At 41.9% G+C, this 18,542-nt stretch overlaps 1 protein-coding gene across 8 annotated transcripts; it reads left to right on the top strand.

The window, feature by feature from the left end:
• Positions 1–210: 210 nt before the first annotated feature.
• rufy2 (RUN and FYVE domain containing 2) lies at positions 211–18,393 on the top strand. Of its 8 annotated transcripts, XM_035627422.2 has the most exons (21): positions 211–510; positions 1,783–1,921; positions 2,006–2,066; positions 5,219–5,392; positions 5,564–5,681; positions 7,312–7,413; positions 7,542–7,665; positions 7,964–8,028; positions 8,124–8,189; positions 8,487–8,556; positions 8,792–8,893; positions 9,005–9,121; positions 9,216–9,308; positions 9,856–9,936; positions 10,041–10,138; positions 13,792–13,911; positions 14,294–14,423; positions 14,526–14,620; positions 14,865–14,913; positions 15,048–15,128; positions 15,989–18,393. In XM_035627422.2, the coding sequence occupies exons 3-21, from the start codon at positions 2,042–2,044 to the stop codon at positions 16,130–16,132; spliced, it is 1,854 nt and encodes a 617-aa protein (XP_035483315.1). In that variant the 5' UTR covers positions 211–510; positions 1,783–1,921; positions 2,006–2,041; the 3' UTR covers positions 16,133–18,393. The 8 variants fall into 8 exon arrangements, with proteins under 8 accessions (XP_035483315.1, XP_047187680.1, XP_035483312.1 ...); XM_047331724.1 differs by having other exon boundaries at positions 1,783–2,066; positions 9,856–9,930; XM_035627419.2 differs by having other exon boundaries at positions 1,783–2,066.
• Positions 18,394–18,542: the final 149 nt, after the last annotated feature.

The raw sequence follows: 18,542 nt of genomic DNA, 5'->3' as shown, positions 1-18,542 counted from the left end.
TGTTGGTGATGTCTCCACAGCGTGTACCGGCTTTCTGCTTCTGCTTCAGAACTGCAGAAGCTCATACTGATGTAGTAGCATCTCTTGATTAGGGTGGATGGATGAATGGATTGATGGAAAATGGATAGATAGATAGATAGATGATAGATAGATAGATAGATAGATGGATAGATAGATAGATAGATAGATAGATAGATAGATAGATAGATGGATAGATGGATAGATAGATAGATAGATAGATAGATGGATAGATGGATAGATAGATAGCTGCTGAGGGAGTTATAGTACCATCTGTGTCTGTCATTAAACAGCTGGGAGTGTCCAGCTGCCTGTAGCTGCCTGTAGCTGCCACGACTGGACTGGACACTATCAAGCTCATCTTGACCAGTTTTCACCGAGTCATCTGACAGTCCATTACAGGATCAAAGCAAAAAGCTTATCATTTTTTGGACTACTGATTGCTGACAGGCTGCATAACCGCAAATCATCACTCTGCTTCTTGCTGCTGAGGTGAGATTCATTAGCTGCATGATAACGTACATGTTTAGATAATTACAGTGCGTTCGGGATGATGGTATTGAAGCTGGAGTTGGTCTGATTACAGTCTTTACATATACAGTAGTATATGTCCTGCACAAGTTGTAATGATCCTGCTTTATTTTTTTGATTAATAATAAATAACTATCAGAATCTGTAAGCATAGCAGCACTCCCATTCCAGCACTGCTGCAGAATGCAAGGCTGGCTACTATATGAGGAAACAGCATCACGCCCTTATTGGTGGAGAGGGGTTCCACTGAACAATAGTGATTGGTCGGTCTGGCTGTCGATCCTGTGAAAGAGCATGCTCCTCCAGTGATTAAGGTGGTCATATGATGCAAACATACCACCCTGGAAGTGGTTTTGAGTAGTGTGTTTGTTTAGGTGTGGTTCAGAGATGATGGACAGCAGTGAGGATATGGAGTGGAGAAGGAAATTGGATAGACGGGTGGAGTAGAGATGGACAAATGATGCCAAGAGAAACTGAAAAGACCCCTTTGACCCATGTATACTTTTAATGTGAAATCAGAATGAACACCCATTTATCAAAGTAACACAGGCAGTCAAACCTGCAGAATCACAAAATGATAAATGGGTTTACATATTTATTGTAACTGTCTTCATCCAGAGTAAAAATTATGTGCAGCCAGAATTATGTGTATTCTGCTGATTGGACAGAGACTGCAGAGAATTAAGTAGCGAAACAGCAAGGGAGTGCACAGATCTTTAAGAATGCGGTCATATGACTCTGGTCAGCTCTGAGCTATTAGAGAGCGAGGGAGAGAATAAATGAAACAGGCGAAGAGAAGCAGTCGAAAAGAAAACACAGGAGGAAAAAAGCGTAGTAATGCAGTGTACTGTACGGGCCGTGCGGCAACAGTTTTTGTTGGCTGCGTGTTGTCATGACGGATTTATTATTGTACAGTTGGTGTGGTTGTAGGCTTTTTCATTCATGATATGGCGAGGTGGAGGCCCACTGGATGCATTCCTCATAAGCTGCTGAAAGGTAAAATGCCTTCTATTTGGTGAAACAAATGTCAGTTTTGGGGGTGACTGTACTGTACAGCATCCATGGTTTGTGTCTGGCCACAAATGTTAGATGTAGTGTCATAGTTATCCTTGAAGTTACCCTTATTTTGCTGCAAAAGAGAATAGCTTGTATGCCAGATGCCTTTGTAAACTGTATACCGTGGTTTACTCACGGTGTGTGTCTTTACTGTCTGCACTGTCTGTTCCATTCCAGACATCCCCTTTCAGCTCAGCAGAAGCCCAGCTGATCCGGAAACTGGCTAAACCATAACAGACTTGGAACGCAACATATCTGGGACCCAAAATCCAAGGAAACCTGACTGTATCACACCAGTTCAGTGAAAACCAGACAGGTGCAGGCCACTTTAGGCCACAGAGGTCTACTGGATCTACTCACCTATCTCCAGAGAGTCCAACCTATCATGTACTCCCCTCAGAGTCTTCACCGATGGGGGATCACTCACAGTGAGAGCATGGAGCGGCTGGCCTACAGCCAAGGTAGGTTGAAAATTGCCATTTTGAATGAATTATACTATTTGTTACATGGTGATGCAACAACCTGGAACATCAGATGTGTTTCTCAAAATGTGCGTGAATGCTCAATTGGGTACTTGTTTCATGAGGTTATGCCTTTTACGTTATATCCTCATAACACAATAACTGACTGTCACACGACAGTGAAGGAGAGGAGAAAAGGAAAAAAAGGTTTCCCTGAGTTGTCGTGGTGAGCAACCGTGCAGTTCTGTCTTCCGGCAGCAGGGGGCAGCAGATCCACGACCCGGCCGCAACTGGACTCATGACGTAGTGCTGCCTTTTGTGTGTCTCGTGAGCCCGTAGACACCGCCCCTCCGGAGGGCGCAGCGGGACCGTCGGGAAGCGGCTGTCGGTGAAATCTACGGGCTGTAAACAGAACTCGGCCGCACCACCATGTACAGAGAAGACTCGATTACCGAGCGGCGGTGTTCCGCTCTGCCGGTGCCAACGCTCACCATGTAGCCCGACTACTACGTCTGCAGCCCGCGACTGTTCCGACGGTTGGTCTGTGACCGACTACCGAGACCTGTCACCGCCCTGCTCCGTGCTATCGCAGGTACATTAACGCTACGGTTGTCACAATGGTCGCCGCCGAGTGAACTGTTCACCCAGCGCGGCCCGCCGACGGTTAGCAAACCGCCCACATCGGTCGCGTGTTCGCGCCGCCAGCTCCTGTCGCTCCGGGCGGCACTCGAACATGGCATCGCCCGCAGAGCACGACCTGGCTCTGTCGGAAGCCGACGGCAGCAAGGAGAAGGCTCAGGTGTTCGGCATTCTGAGGCTGCAGGAAGAGAAGGCTGCTGCTGGCGACAGGGCGAACAGTAGCGGCGCCGCGAGGGCAGCAGGAGGAGCCGACGGGCGATGGCAGGCTCCCATCTTCGCTCTGGCCAGGAAAGCATCCGAGACCATTTCGGGGAGCATTCACGTCCTGCCCAAAGTGTCGGAGCACAGGGCGTCTCTGCCCGGGGAATGGACCGCCCAAGGTACGAGTGTGGTCGCGGAGGTGGTCTGGTTAATGGTAGCGGGTCTGACGAGCCCCTGTGACTGATTGTCTTATCAGTTAGCCTCCCCGAGGTGTTCAGGGACAACTGATCAGTCCGCTGACAACTGGAGCACAGTCACAGTCACAGCTGGTGGCGGTGGACAGAGGGACAACCCTGCTTCTGTCTCCTCTCGATGTCTGACATTACCTCACCACTGTCTGCGTGTGGCCCATTGATTCTTCTTCTATGGATCAGCTCTGCTCTCATGCTGTGATGGTCCACCCTCATCCGTTAGCTCCGGTGTGTGTGTGTGTGTGTGTGTGTGTGTGTGTGTGTGTGTGTGTGTACTGCCAGACGCATCACATGCCGAACAGATGCAAAATGATGGCTGGAAAACAGTTAACCTTGCCCTTTCTCCCGGTGTAGCTGTGCTGTTAGCTGTGTGTTTTTGAATTTATTGATAATTCCTCAAAGGCGGTATCTGTGCATCTGTAAGCACTTTCCCCATCAGCTAGCATCCCCCTACCTCATAAACATGTTTACTTTCTGCCTGCTTTCACATGCACATCACAGAATTACATAGTGAATCATTTTGACAGGACAATAAATCTCCTCATTGACTTAACTTTAGTGGCCAACCTATTTAGATCATTTGCCTCGTTATATTTCGTACTGTTGTTCTGACGAACAGTGTAAGTTTCTCTGCTGCGACTGATTCCAAGCCCTAAAGTCAGGATATCTGATAATCCAGACGTACGGATTCTTTTCCACGTGGTCTCTTTGTCCCAAATTTAAAATCTACTTACGGACCTCCGTATGTGAAACTCATTTGGATCAATTGAATGTAAAGTAACATGATAACAAGGCCTGCTGTAGGGGAACACTGTGCTTTTAACAGAAACAGTAATTGAATTACATCAAATCTGAGATCACAGAGTCATCTTGAGGGTTGCATGAAGATGCCGGTTGTGAAAGGGTTACTATGTTTTATTCCCCCTCAAGGGCCCATTGCCCTCGGACACCCGACAGTCATGCACTTACCAAGAAATCCTCTGTTGACTTGTCAGCTTCCTCCAGGCTGAACTGCAGGGGCAATTAAAGCTCTTCCACATTGCTAGGAAACATCATTCTGTCCTGACAATTTTTGGTGCTGTTTGGCTATACATTAACCCGAAGCTCCACATGGAGAACATTTAAAAATCCTTTCCTCTCGGTATCACAGTCACAATCTCTGGCCCTGGAGATTTTCTATAACAGGGGTGTTGAAGCCTCTGCACACCCACACAGCTGTGTTTCTTTAATTGCTCTGGCTGATTAGATCTGGTCGGACTTAGGTTGAAAATGGATGGAACAGTGGTGGAAACAAGTGATGTCCCAAACTCCAAGTATAAATATTAATAACAGTAACAAGTCACAAGGGCTACAGCTTTCAGTCAAACCCAATTTGTCTACACACAGTCCAGAGAAGAGGTCTAAAAACAGAGGTCAGGAAGTCTAGAAAAAACAAATAAACACCCATGTGGATGGACTAGCGGGCTGCAGAAGACCGTTGTCTTTTCTTTTTCATTTATTTACATTTTCTTTTGTCTGTTCAAAAGCAATTTATGACTGCAGTATTGACACAATGGATTTGCTGCTGTCAGGCACGTAATCATGTTCTCTCAAAAGTAGCAAGCAAGACAAATGACTAGAAATATTCCAAAAATGTAGGCACTGAGTGTTGAATTTGTTATTTGTTGGCTAATTAATATCAAGCTTTGAAAAGGTGATTTTATTTTGTTCACAGGTTTTCTAATATACATTCTGATCTGTTGCTCTGTGTGACTGCACTGATGCGACACAGAAATGTAAATGTGCGTTGATGTGCAGGATGGATTTTGCCTTCACTGCACTTGCATTGCAACTGTAAACAAGTTTCTGACAATGACCAGTTGTAAGATATTCACTTTAGCCTCTCACTTGTTCTGTTCCATAACAAACATACTCACATTCAGTATAATAATAAAAACTTTAATACCACGCATAAATAACAATGATTCAAAGAAATATTTAGATTGTGTTACCGTCCCTTGAATCCTGAGTATTATCCATGTATTTTAATTGAAGTGCATATGTTTGGTTTTTGTCCTGAAGCCCTGCGAGACCCGATGGCCATGGAGCGAGCCAACCTGCTCAACATGGCCAAGCTGAGCATTAAAGGCCTGATTGAGTCAGCCCTGAGCTTCGGACGCACACTGGACTCCGACTACCCGCCCCTACAGCAGTTTTTTGTCGTCATGGAGCACTGTCTCAAACATGGCCTCAGAGGTGAGAAGGATGGAGCCTCTTTTAAATGGTGTCAGTTGTAGGTGATATGTTAGTGTGTTTATGTCTGTAATTGATATCAATATTTCACGTCTAAGCAGCAGAAATGTGTGTGGATGTGCCTTCCTCAGGTGTCCATCTGACTCTCTTCCTGTGTGTCTCTTGTCTCTCCAGTGAAGAAATCCTTTCTGGGCTTTAACAAGTCCCTGTGGGGTCCTCTGGAGCTGGTGGAGAAACTGTGTCCTGAAGCAGCAGAGATTTCAGCCTCTGTACGAGACCTGCCGGGGCTTAAGTAAGGAATACTTCTCTACACGCGTGTTCTCATTTACAACATTGTGGTGGAAGAACATGAGCCAAAACAAACTGCACGTACTCACATGCACGAGTAACATGAGAACCGGATCAGGAAAGTACCTGAGTGTGATTTACTTTCACTTCACCTTTCCTCTCCCTGCTGCTTCACATTTCCCCTTAGTCTTTTTTTGAGGTGACCAGCAAAGTCAGTGTCTTTTTGAAATGAGTCATTATACTGTCTAGAGCCCAACCGATATAGATTTATGGGGGCCGATGGCCAATATCGATATTAGGGAGTACAAGATTTCCGATACAGATGCATAGGCCGATATATTTAAATATATATATATATTTTAATCCGTCAGTGATTCCCAAGATGCCGTCATCAAAACTTTATGACAAAGAAATGTAATTGAGGCCTGATATTTTAGTTTAACCGTAAACTTTATCATAAAAACACAAATATAACCAAACATATAGAACTTGAATTAAGAAAATAAATATAATTTATTTTACGTAAAATGTAAAAATAGAACACTACAACAATAAAGGATTTCATATTGGTAAACAAAAGCTCTGATACTGATAGATCTGTGAAAAGCTCATATTGGCCGATATTATTGGCCAACTGATATATATCGGTCTGGCTCTAATATTGTCAGTTTTGGGCGATAAACACCTTTTAAAATGGATATCAATTACATGTGCAGACCGATATCTACCACTTGTGAGCTAGAATAACTTACTACAGCTGTGACTATGACTTACAAGAACACAATAGCTTTGTTGACAGTTTCCAATGTCAACAAAGCAACATCACAAACCCTTACTGGTGCAACTTACATTAATATTCAAGTTTTGTCCTCTAGTGTCTGTAGTAAACAGACTCTTGCCCAGGCTCTTCGTGTGCATGATTTGCATATCATGCTTTACTTTGTTATTCGGTCATTAGTCACTACAGAGATTCCAGGCAGAGAATCAAGTGAGTAATATTCAGGTCTCGTCTGATCGAGCAAAAAAGGGAACAGTTGTGTTGTTTTAGATGGAAAACTGAGTCGGTTTCCTTGACTGGTGCTGAGTCAGACCAACACGTGTAGCAGAGCAACGTTTTTTTTGTAACGAGTATGGACCCAAATGTTAGTGACATGATAGTGCAGACTGTGCCTGTACGTGCAGTTTTTCTGTTTGAATAATGATATGAAATAAAAGATTTACAGTCATTTGGCCGTATCAAATAAAAGATGGGGTAGAGAGTAAGGGTGGAAGACTGAACATATAATAAGATGGGCCCGCACAACAGGAGATACATAAAACTAATATAATTAGGTTATTTTGAAATGAAATGAATATGTTGTACAGGGGGCTGCACAGACGTTGTGTTGGTTCGCATCCCAGTTCAAACCAACCAGGGACACAGTCCAGAGACATGCAGATGTGATACGTTGCTGACTTGTACAGGATGACCCTCACAGGATAAAGTGGTATAGATAAGGATGGATGTTGTTCAGGTTACAGGAGTCAGGAACAACAAAGAAAGGAAAGACCTAATCATGTCCCAGCACCACCAGTCTAAGGGGTTAGACCCTCCTTAGATATAATCTAACAGTGTGTGTGTGCACGCTGTCCAGGACTCCTTTAGGCCGGGCCAGGGCGTGGTTGCGTCTGGCGCTAATGCAGAAACGGTTGGCTGACTATCTACGACTCCTCATCACCAGAAAAGACCTGCTCAGGTACGTACGCACGCACATGCACACACACAATCAAGATGTTTTCTGTTTTGTTGGAAATACATTTTGAGAACAAGCTTTAGTTACAGAATCTGTGTATTCATTATAACCTTGTGTATCTTCTTCCACAGTGATTTCTATGAGAATTCAGCGCTGATGCTTGAGGAGGAGGGCGCGGTGATTGTGGGCCTGCTGGTGGGTCTGAACGTCATCGACGCCAACCTGTGTGTCAAAGGCGAGGACCTGGACTCTCAGGTGACCTCTTTTCTGAAACAACCATTCAACAAAAAAAACTAAAAATATACATTGACACTATCTTGAAAAATTACTTTTATAAGCCAATGCAGATATACTAGTATTGGCACTTAATAGTGGCTAATTACATATTTATAGTGAAAATGGGTTTTGTTACTTTAAATTCCTCAGATAACTGTAAACATACCTATTTTTTAAGTTGTGGGGGTGGGTTACAACAGCTCCAGAAATAATGACTCATTTCACTTAAGCAGTAGTAGTGATTTTACTCAGTTTTTTATTTTCTATTTTCTTTAAGGTCGGGGTGATCGATTTCTCCATGTACTTGAAAAACGACATCGATGATTACAGGAGTGAAGAGAGGTAAGATCTGTCATTGTCTCTCCACTTTATTTAATCTGTGTCTCCCCATAAATTTGACGCAGACCTCTATTTTATGTCTGTTTCCATGGCAACAGGAATAGCCAGATTGCATCCATCTTGGATCAGAAGAACTATGTTGAGGAACTGAACCGACAACTCAAGTAAGACATTTGTTGGTTTGTTTTTCTTTATTGGAAACAGACCTGCCTGCAAGATTTCCCCGGTGGTGTGGACCTGCCTCATAAACATGATAACAGCTTTAAAGTTGTTTTCCACGGAACAGTATATAATCAGAGGAATGAACGGTTTCATGTTCATAATTTTAATGCCCTAGCTGTTAATTGTACCACAAATACTATATAAATGATTGCACAATAAATTCTGTAAGACTGCAATTTAAAAAATTATAAATTATCTGTATGTTTTTTTTGTTTGCTTTTTTGTATTTATAATCTTAGCTCCACAGTCCATGGTCTCCAGGGCAGAGTCGATTCTCTGGAAAAATCCAACTCTAAACTCATAGAGGAGGTGAGACTCACACTTAAAATATCTGTCCATTAGAGCAAAGATGAAAGAGAACGCTATAAAATATGTCGTTATTTAATATGATTAAGTGTGCTTGTTTACAGGACAAAAACTGTCCTTTTGTTTTGTGCCATACATCTTTACTTCATTGCTGTATAATTTGGGTTCAACTGCTGTTCGTGTCATAATTAATGATCTGATTCATTCTCACTGTACATTTCTTCATGTATGTGTGCAGTTAGCCATAGCCAAGAACAACATCATTAAACTGCAGGAAGAGAACCATCAGCTGAGGAGTGAAAACAGCCTCATTGTGCTGAAGGCACAACAACATTTAGAGGTACACACACACACACACAAACACACACACAGACAGATGTAAATCAGAACCAGTTTAGACAACCCTCTGACAAGACCGATGCATGATGATACTGACATGTTGTTTTTCTAGGTAGCGCATGGTGATGTGTCGGTGGAGAGAGACACATACAAACAGTCTCGTCAGGGTTTGGATGAGATGTACAATGAGGCTCGGAAACAGCTGAAGGAGGAGTGTCAGCTCAGACAGGTCACACTACAGCTGCTTGTGTATGAGAAATGTGTGCTACACATGCTGACTGAGGAACAACTCATCATTTAAATATATTTGGTTTATTTTTTAGGATGTGGAGAACGAGTTGGTAGTCCAGGTGTCAATGAAACAGGAAATGGAGCTGGCCATGAAACTCCTGGAGAAAGATATTCACGAAAAACAGGTTTGACTTTACTCCCTCTTCAGTGACAGCAGTCATCTTTAAGGATATATTTTGACCCAAACATTTAAGGATGAAGATCCCAAGAAAAAGTCCTTTGGGGGCACAGTCCGAATATATAGCACCACCCTGTACTTGCTCACATGGTGCAGTGATAACACACAGGCTCTTGTGCCCGTCTCTCTGGCAGCGCTGCCAGTGTCAGGCCTCTTGCCACCAACCTGTGAACTTAAACAACCCCAGCTGACATTTGTAGTCCAGCTGTGACATACAGTCGCTTCCATGGTGGCTTCATCATAACTTTTTTAGGGAAGCTGCTGGGATCATAATAACAATTATCGAGTGGTATTTTCAGCTGTCGGACTGGGAAATAATGTCCAAGTCTTTATCAGTGGGTATAGTTGTGTTATGTGTTGCTAAATGAATGAAACATGAATCACAGAAAGTGATACGGTCTGCTGTAGGAAACAAGAGGCATTCGTATGACAGTGTGAACAGGTCAGCCGTTACTGGTCCACAACAGGTCAAGCCTTTTGTTTTTGATTAACAGGACACACTGATTGGCCTGAGACATCAACTGGATGATGTCAAGGCCATCAATGTAGAGATGTACCAGAAGATGCAGGTACAGGTACACCGACACACGCTCATCTCTACATCACCTGTAGGATAAATGAAGAGGTAGAACTATTGTTTTCATTACTTACTACATTAATAACAACACTCTTTTCTTAGTCGTCAGATGAGGAGATGAAGAAAAAGAACGATGTGATCAGTCGCTTGGAGGAAAAGACCAATCAGATCACTGCCACCATGAAGCAGCTGGAGCAAAGGTGAGACACACTGCCCGTAAAACACACACACTAATCGAAACAGGGAGTTCACTCTGTCCCACTTGTCTCCTCAGTACATTCAGCTGTCTAAACCACGTTAGAATCTTTAAACAGCAGACTTTCTTTGATTTACCTGAAAATACACAATGCCCCTCTGGCAAAGTTTGACAACCTGGACAACTTTTGTAACATTGACTTTAACACCTTAACACAAAATTATATATATATCAACAAGATGTCAAGACAACAAACAAGAACAAAAGTCTTTTGCTTTATCTTTCCAAAATTTGAGATACAGTGGTTTTTAAGTTTTATCACTTACCAACAATAAGCTTGAAGTCTGTAACAATGTTGGGTTTGTGGGTGCCTGAAAAAAAGACCACCCTCACTTACATCATTACATCTTTGAAATGAAACATTAACCTTAAAAAAGAGCAGGTGAGCTATTTCACCCAGCAGTTGTCACCCTGCCTACTAATGAATGAAGCTGTTGTTAGGCAGTCACCGACTTACCACATAGATCACGAGGTGAGATCTGTCAGGATTTGCTGAGCACTTTCATTGTGGGATCCCCGCTGTCCTTCATTCATCTTGTCCGATCCGACGCACTGCAGATGTTTTCATGCATGCTCAGTTCTCTGTGTGTGAGTGATACTTTGTGATCCCTCCTCACCAACAGTCAACATGGTCAATCCCTCCCCTCCCCTCTCCCATTGGTTTAAATCTGTTCCATTCCTCTTTGTGATTGGTTGTGAATGTTTTTTGCTGCTTTAACAGTTTATGTAGGGTGGTAGTGCAGAGTCCCTGGTTACACTTTGTTGTATTAGCTGAAATGTCTGATAATGTTAAATATGTTCTGATCAGGTTAAAATCAACTCATGCCATCTAATGAGAACTAAATCCCCCCCTAGACCACACTAGTCTCATGTTCATGGTATAGCTGCTCTTTGCACATTTCACCTGAAACTTTTGCTGTAGTTGTATTCATTTATATGACCACATCACCTTTCTCTGCGTCTCCTCCCCGCCTCTAATCACCATTCACACACGTACCATAAGAGGAAATATATCCAGACTTTGGAAATCTCATCACCGACTGAACCTGGCAGCCTGAAATCAGATCTTGGTCTTTTAATGCCTTTCATTTACAAGTGTTTAGTGTAACCGGGGCCACGTAAAATACTGATGTATTGACATCCTTTCTTCCTTCCTTCCTTTTTCTCCACCTTCTTACCTCCCTTCCGTTTGCCTCTTTTATACCATACATCCAATCATCCTTCCATTTTGCTCCCTTGAAACTTCCTTGTTTCATTTCTTCTCCTGATTTGATCCCTGCTCCTCTGTGCAGTGATAAGGACCTTCTCAGTCAGACCAGAACGCTTGCTATGTCATTTGTTAAGTGTGCCAGCACAGACACGGAGCACCAGTACAAGCTAGTCAAGGACATCTCCTTCTGAGGACAGACATGCACACACATGATTACTGACGACTTAATTAATAAATGGACTTAACTCAGAGAAAGGGACATTCCTGTTTTTTTGCACAAAATATTCCGACGGTTTTGTGGCCTGAGCACAACCACAGAGCAAGATTGAACTGTAACACTTTGTTTTGGTTCTTCAGTTATTGAAACATTATCACCATCAGCAGGGTGCTGGGACTTTGAAAGGCCACCGCAACATGTTTCATGATCTTTAGTTCAGTTGCATTCATACAACTCCAGCAGTTGGCTTTGTGCTAAATGAGGATATACTCCGTCAGTCTTTCCGCAAGGTCAGAGAACTGTCTGGTTATTACCTCAGTTTTTACATTAATAGAAACTGACCCAAACATTTTAAATGAATCATGCTACTTTATCTATTCACTCTTGTGCTCAGGCATGCACACACATACATACACATGCTAGGCTTTCCTCCAGTTGTCAGTTTATATGCAGTATCACTAACAGTAAGAAAATTGACTGTTTGGGCTCTGAATTGTTATTAAAGAGGCATCATTGTTGTTCACGTTGAGCTCGTATCACAACTACTGAGTGGTTTTATCAGGCAAGCCTCACAGCTACTGGTTGACAGAGTTTAGTCACAGTCGTATTTACAGTAGGGACTGTTCAAAAGTTATTGTGGAGGGTCTTACACATTAGGTGCTCCATTTTCTTGCTTTAATGCACGAGTGTACATGTGTTTTCCTTTCTTCCTAATAAGTTTCCTATGGTCCTATTGGGGCATCCATATTGGCTCTGCAGATATTACCTACTAGAGTAACTACGTCTGCGCTTTGCTGTCTATCAGACGCGGCCATTTGTTTCTACCTTATTGCAGCTGACGCTGTTCAGCTAGTAGCTCGAGTGAAGTCTTTCTACAACTGCGTGCATGTCCTCACAGTCAGTCAGTGGGCGTTCAGTCCAGATGTGTGTAGTCAGACGGGAGTGTGCTTGTGCCACCTCCTACATTTATTTTGCTGTTGGTTTGCTCTGCATGTGCTCGACCTCCTGACCTGCTCCTGACTGGCTGTGATGACCCTCGCTGTGTCTGAAATCAGTCCCTGACTCATTCACTCTCTCACTCACTCAATACTCCCTTTATCTCAATATATGTCATTACTTGTGTGTAACATTTTAGATCATAACAATGGCATTTAAGACTTTTAAGATTAAACAAGCAAATAATCTGGCAGTACTCAGAGCGAATGTACCTTTCACTCAACATTTAAATAAAATGGCACAGGGTAAATAAAAGTGGGAGATCTCAGACACAGCCTGTCTCCTTCTTGCTCTTCGTCCCGCTGAAGATTCACCTAAACTGAAAATAGTTTTAAGGTTGAGTTGGGTTTTGTAGATGCTCAGTGGAACCAGCAGCTTTAGCTCAATTCATGTGCTTTGTATCTGCAGAAAGTTCAGCCCAGTGGAAAGTTAGTTACCAAACTGTAAACCGCTGGAGCTTCTGTCAAAGGGAACCTGAATGTGTTGTTGTGTCTCGTCTTGAAATATTTACTGACTTTTGTGATATAGCAGGAAGTACTCATTCTATTCTTACTCCAATGTTCATAGTACTGCAACTCCTCTCAGTTTGTAGAAGAATAAAAACTCTGTACAGCTGTTGAAAACTCACAACGACTGTCTTTTACCAACTTGACAAATAAAGTTAGATGTTTTGAAAATTGGTGTGGTTTAAGGTTTTTTTTGCCATGTTCCTAGTGGATCTTTAAGATCTGAAGTTAAACATATCGTCCAAAAGAATGCCATGAATTGAAGTTCCTTCTTTTTCAATATTGGATGAAAGACAATGAAATTGGCATGATTTTCAAAATCAAAATGCTGTGATTGTGATTGAAGTATCATTGTGTCAAAGATCCCATATCCCTGAGTGCTCTAAGAAGCTGCTTCGGTTAGATATTCTCTTTGTTTTTCATCTATTCAGTTGCTTTGAAGCGGTTTCCATTGTTTTCATCACGTGTGTTTAGTTTTGACTCCTCACCCCTTTGTGTCACCTCTCACCCATGCACTATAAAATTTCACCCTGGTGTTGTAACAGTGCAAATTACAACGTCCCCAATCTCCTTCATTCACCCTCAGCCATCACTCCTTCACCCCCTACACCCTCCTCCAGTTTTTTCTTTCCTTGGTCCTGAGTTTGTCCCTGGTTATAATGGTGCAGATTACAGGAGGCAGAGAGGCATCGCACGTCGGCCGAGGAGGGAACCAGACGCTTCAAGCTGGACTTTGCCAACAAGGCGGAGAGCCTGCAGCGGCAGATCGAAAACAGAGAACGGCAACTGTAAGAAAAACACCTCCAAAGACTTACTGGTAGAATCATGCACACACACCCATCAACTCTTGACATCTAGACAACCTGTGTACTGAGCTGTTGGTGTTTATCTCTCACCATGGCACTAATTCCTCAACCAGTAAATCACACTTAAAACTGTTTTAAGAATTTCACATCTCCCTTAACAAATGTGTGTTAAATCAGGAGACTTCCCTTTACACAGTGGATTGTGATTTGACAAAACAAGACAAACATTTAATACAAATATAAATCTGTGCTCTAAAATAATCTGTTCCTCTGTATCACCCTTCTCTGTCTCTGTCCTCTGTCTGTTTGCCATCCATACTCTTGTTTTTGGTGTTGCATTTGTATGTTTGTGTTGCTCCTGTAGCCAGCAGCTGGAGACAGACCTAAAGATAGAAAGGGAGTGGAGACAGACGTTACAAAACGATCTGCACAGAGAGAGAGAGACGGTGAATCAGCTCAGCACAGAAGCGCTGCAGATCAACGGACTAAAAAAGGTAAATGAGAGAGCGAGAGAGAAACACATAAGTTTATAATATTGTCCTGCACAGTATGTGATGCATGTCTTCTGTTGTTTGTGTCTGTATTATTTTTGCCAGGAGTTCCATCGTCTCCAGGATGAAAACATGCAGCTGAAGACCATCTGTGAAGACCAAGAACAAGCCCTTGAGGAATTAGGCTCCAAACTCAGCGAGTATGTTCTGTATGCTCTCTGCTCAATTCAATGTTAAAAATCAGCCCTTTAAGAACATGTATTTTAACAATAGTAAAGTTATTTTCATTCAGCTAAAGAAAATCTGTTTTATCTTAAGTTCTTCCACAAATCACATATATGGGTATTTTACATGCATGCAAACTAGTAGAGTTCACAGTTTTTGAGAAAACCATCACAGGCTTTGAAACCTGCACCTGTGACCTGTTCTCTTCTTTGTCATCAGATCAAAACTGAAGATTGAGGACATCAAGGAGGCAAACAAAGCTCTTCAGGTAAAGCATCACAAAAAGTAGTATAATGAATCTAAACCTTCTCCCTCAGCAAACTCTTGAGTTTGATGAGATATTATTCAAAGATCTTCAGTGGAGTAGGATATGTTGCCACCTGATGCCTGTTGTTGTTTCAGGGGGGCCAGGTTTGGTTGAAGGACAAGGACGCCAGCCACTGCAAACTTTGTGAGAAGGAGTTTTCCATCTCGAGGCGAAAGGTCAGTTCTTACAAATCTTAATTTCCACATTCCAAAACAGTCACGACTATGGCTAGAAACCCAAGTTAGCTGATACAGTTTGAAAGTTTTTCCTGTTTTTATGTCACAACAGGCATAGTGGAGGCGTTATGTTTTTGGTTGGTTTGTCCGTCTCACCAACTCTCATGAATGCAATACCCAGAGCACCTGAGAGAATCCCTCCAGGTTCACTCAGACTTAAATATGATCAGGATTTGGTGGTAAAAGGTAAAATATCAAGCTCACTGTGGCCTAACAGACAAGTTTTTGGCATAAACTTAACAGTTCATAGGCCTGCTTTAACAGAAATACACTTAGTACCTTAGTAGGCTTCACTACATACAGTATATTGCACGCGTCTGGATATGGATGTAAACTGCCACTTGACTGGTTAGTTGATGCAGACAACCACAAGGTGGTAATTCTAGTTACCTGGGGAAATCAACAGGGTTTACTGATCTCTGTAGGACTTCTCAGTCTGTAACCTCAAATGGATTGAAATAATTAATTGTGACAATTGGAAATCTGAATAAGCACAACAAGCGAAAGCAAAATCTTTTTTGTAATTGTCTATTACCAAGAAAATTAACAGAATAAATGATGTAAGCATAATGCATGTAAAAGTTTACAAGTGTTATGAATGTTGTGACGTTCGAGCACCACTCCCCTGGGATGAGTGTGGATTTGTGGGAGGTGGGCCAACATGCTAATTTGTAACGAATTATTAATTAAAATACAGGACTTGAGTGATAGAAAAAAATAAATGACAACAATTTTGGTTAACAGCTCATTTCTATTTGAAATCCCAACACTAACCAATAACATTGATGCACTGTGTCCAGCACCATTGTAGGAACTGTGGGGAGATTTTCTGTAACAGTTGCTCTGACAATGAGCTTCCTCTGCCCGCCTCACCGAAACCAGTCAGAGTGTGCGACACCTGCCACGCCCTCCTCCTCCAGAGATGCTCGTCTAATCCAACGTGAGGGAGTCCCACGCTGCGGTCAGGACAGAGATCACACTCTCCAGTCCATCTGTAAGACCAACTTATCTGAACAGTGTTTGCTGCCAGGAATGGACCGTGTGCATGAATGTGAAGGCCACTTGATCGGTCTGATTCCATGTTTAAGAAGGAGGCATCTCAATGCAACAGTCATTTAGGCTTCAGGCCTTTCATTTGTTTGATGTTACTTTTTTGACTACACACAGTCTGCTGTGTGAAACCTTCAATCAGTTTACTTCTCAGGCCAAGATCGCTAACTTGATTTTGACTAGTTGGAAATGGTAAGAGTCTGCTTCAGTATCATAAACAATCATGACATGCCTCTGTCCAATCAGTTGATAAATATTAATCAGTTATACAGATTAAACCACGTATTTACCGTGAATGTAGAAATCAATGCCCCTGAAAGAATCAATTGGCTTTGACTCAATCCAAGTGTTACACTAATATGGCTGAGAAAGCACATGACTGAGAAACTCAATATAATAAAACTAAGTTAAAACTAAATAAAGGAAACAGCCTAACTGGTTAGAAAAGGAGGAACAACTTCACATGAAATGAAAGAGAAACTGCACTGATGAGCACTGCTGCAGCTTAATGCACATGTTCTTTCTTTTTTCTCTCAGCCAAACCTACAGTCACATGACGTGTTGCATTATAATAATGCATGCATCAAGCAGTGAGTGTATAGCCAATAAGATGAGATTACATAATTTATACCCACAGTTTTGTGGCCTTGTTACTGTTGAGTCTGACTCCAAATCACCACCTTTGATCCGGAGCGACACAAACTGGCACAAAGACTGAATTATCTTGACAGGATGAATTCAACTTTGAACTGGTTATAATCTCTAAAAATGAAATTTCTCATTTTCTTCTTTTCATGTTTTAAGTGCAGTTGTTTAACAGAAGCATCACGAAAAATATTTTGTACCGGCCATCATGGTGGACCTCAGGAGAAAAGTCTTGCTAGACAGATCTACAACCTCAAAACATTCAGTGTGCAAAGAGACACTTTGCTGCAAACTAGATCCAGGAACATTCATTGCTCAAAAAGGTTTAATTCTGTTCACTAGACTAGTTCCCCATAAACACCTTAACAAAGGAACTACTTTTTCTTTTTTTTTTACATTGTTAAACGTTGGTGCCATTTGTGCCTGTGTACCAAAATGCAATGAATATTACTTACCAGAACGAGCCCTGTGTTTTTACAGAAAGGATTTCTGTAGAGATAATAACAGACTGCAATAACTGAAGCAACACTAGCTTATACTAGCCAAGCAAGTGGGCTAGATAAAGGCACATTTGACTTTTATTTTGGAGAAACTAATGCAGTTGATGCTGCTTAAAGGACCAAGAGTAGCAACAGATGCCAACATCACGTCTTTGGTAACTGATCCAAATCTGTCAATCTGATGTCTAACTCACGACGTGACCACTTCCGTGGCTAGTTAGTGGCTGTCCAGAAAATACTTGAGTTACAAGCCTGTGACTTAGCCACAAAGTACATTTGAACACTTTTTCCAATTATACAGTATATTACCTGTGATATAGATGATTTTAAATGAATTATAATTTATCTTGTATTAAACTAATTTGTTTTTCCTATCATGAATCCAGGGAACTTGACCCTGTTAAATTTGAGGTTGGACGCAGATTTCGGAAGGACCACATTTTACTATTGCTCCATCTCTGAGAAGGGAAGTTTAAAACTCTAAACCATTTTTTGTTCCTTTATCTTAAATCCCGATTGAAAGATTCGAGACACGCTTGTTTTGAATCTAATGCTGGTGACTGCTCTCCCGTGAGGGGTCATGAGTTCCACTGCACATACTGTTTTTTTACTTGAATACGATGTTTACAACCTGTGAATTGTTGTTAAAGAACTACAAGTATTCATTCCCATGAAGAGATAAAACAGGCCTGGGTTGATTTCAATAAGTATTTTTGCTTGTTTCAATTATTTATAAACCACCACATATTCATCGTTTAATTATAAAAAGTTCGACAGGGAAATGCTTCTGAGGCGGACCCAGGCCTGAAACACTTTGTACAGTGTTGCTCTCCCAGCTTTCAGTGGGACTTGTACAGTGTCGATACGACTATGTTGTATATACGTAATGTTGATAATCACTGTGGCCCTTTAGCTTACTAAATCCTGCCAGTTTAATATCAGCTCTATTGCCAACAGTGTGTTGCCTTGACTGTATATCAGATTCAGATTAAATCAAGTTACAGAATGAATGGTTGTTCGTCATTCCAATGAAGGTGATTGAATTTTCCCTGTTAACATTTAACGACTGTTGTTGCAAGTTTTCTTGTCAAGCAGAAATCAGCAATGTCTATTTTTTTTAACTGCCCATTACTCACATCATAAGCAGTCTTTTTTAAAA

Source organism: Scophthalmus maximus, chromosome 4 (genome assembly GCF_022379125.1).
Source record: "Scophthalmus maximus strain ysfricsl-2021 chromosome 4, ASM2237912v1, whole genome shotgun sequence".
NCBI lineage: Eukaryota > Metazoa > Chordata > Actinopteri > Pleuronectiformes > Scophthalmidae > Scophthalmus > Scophthalmus maximus.
Note: the sequence above shows the minus strand (reverse complement) of the source record. Positions and strands in the feature narration are given on the sequence as shown.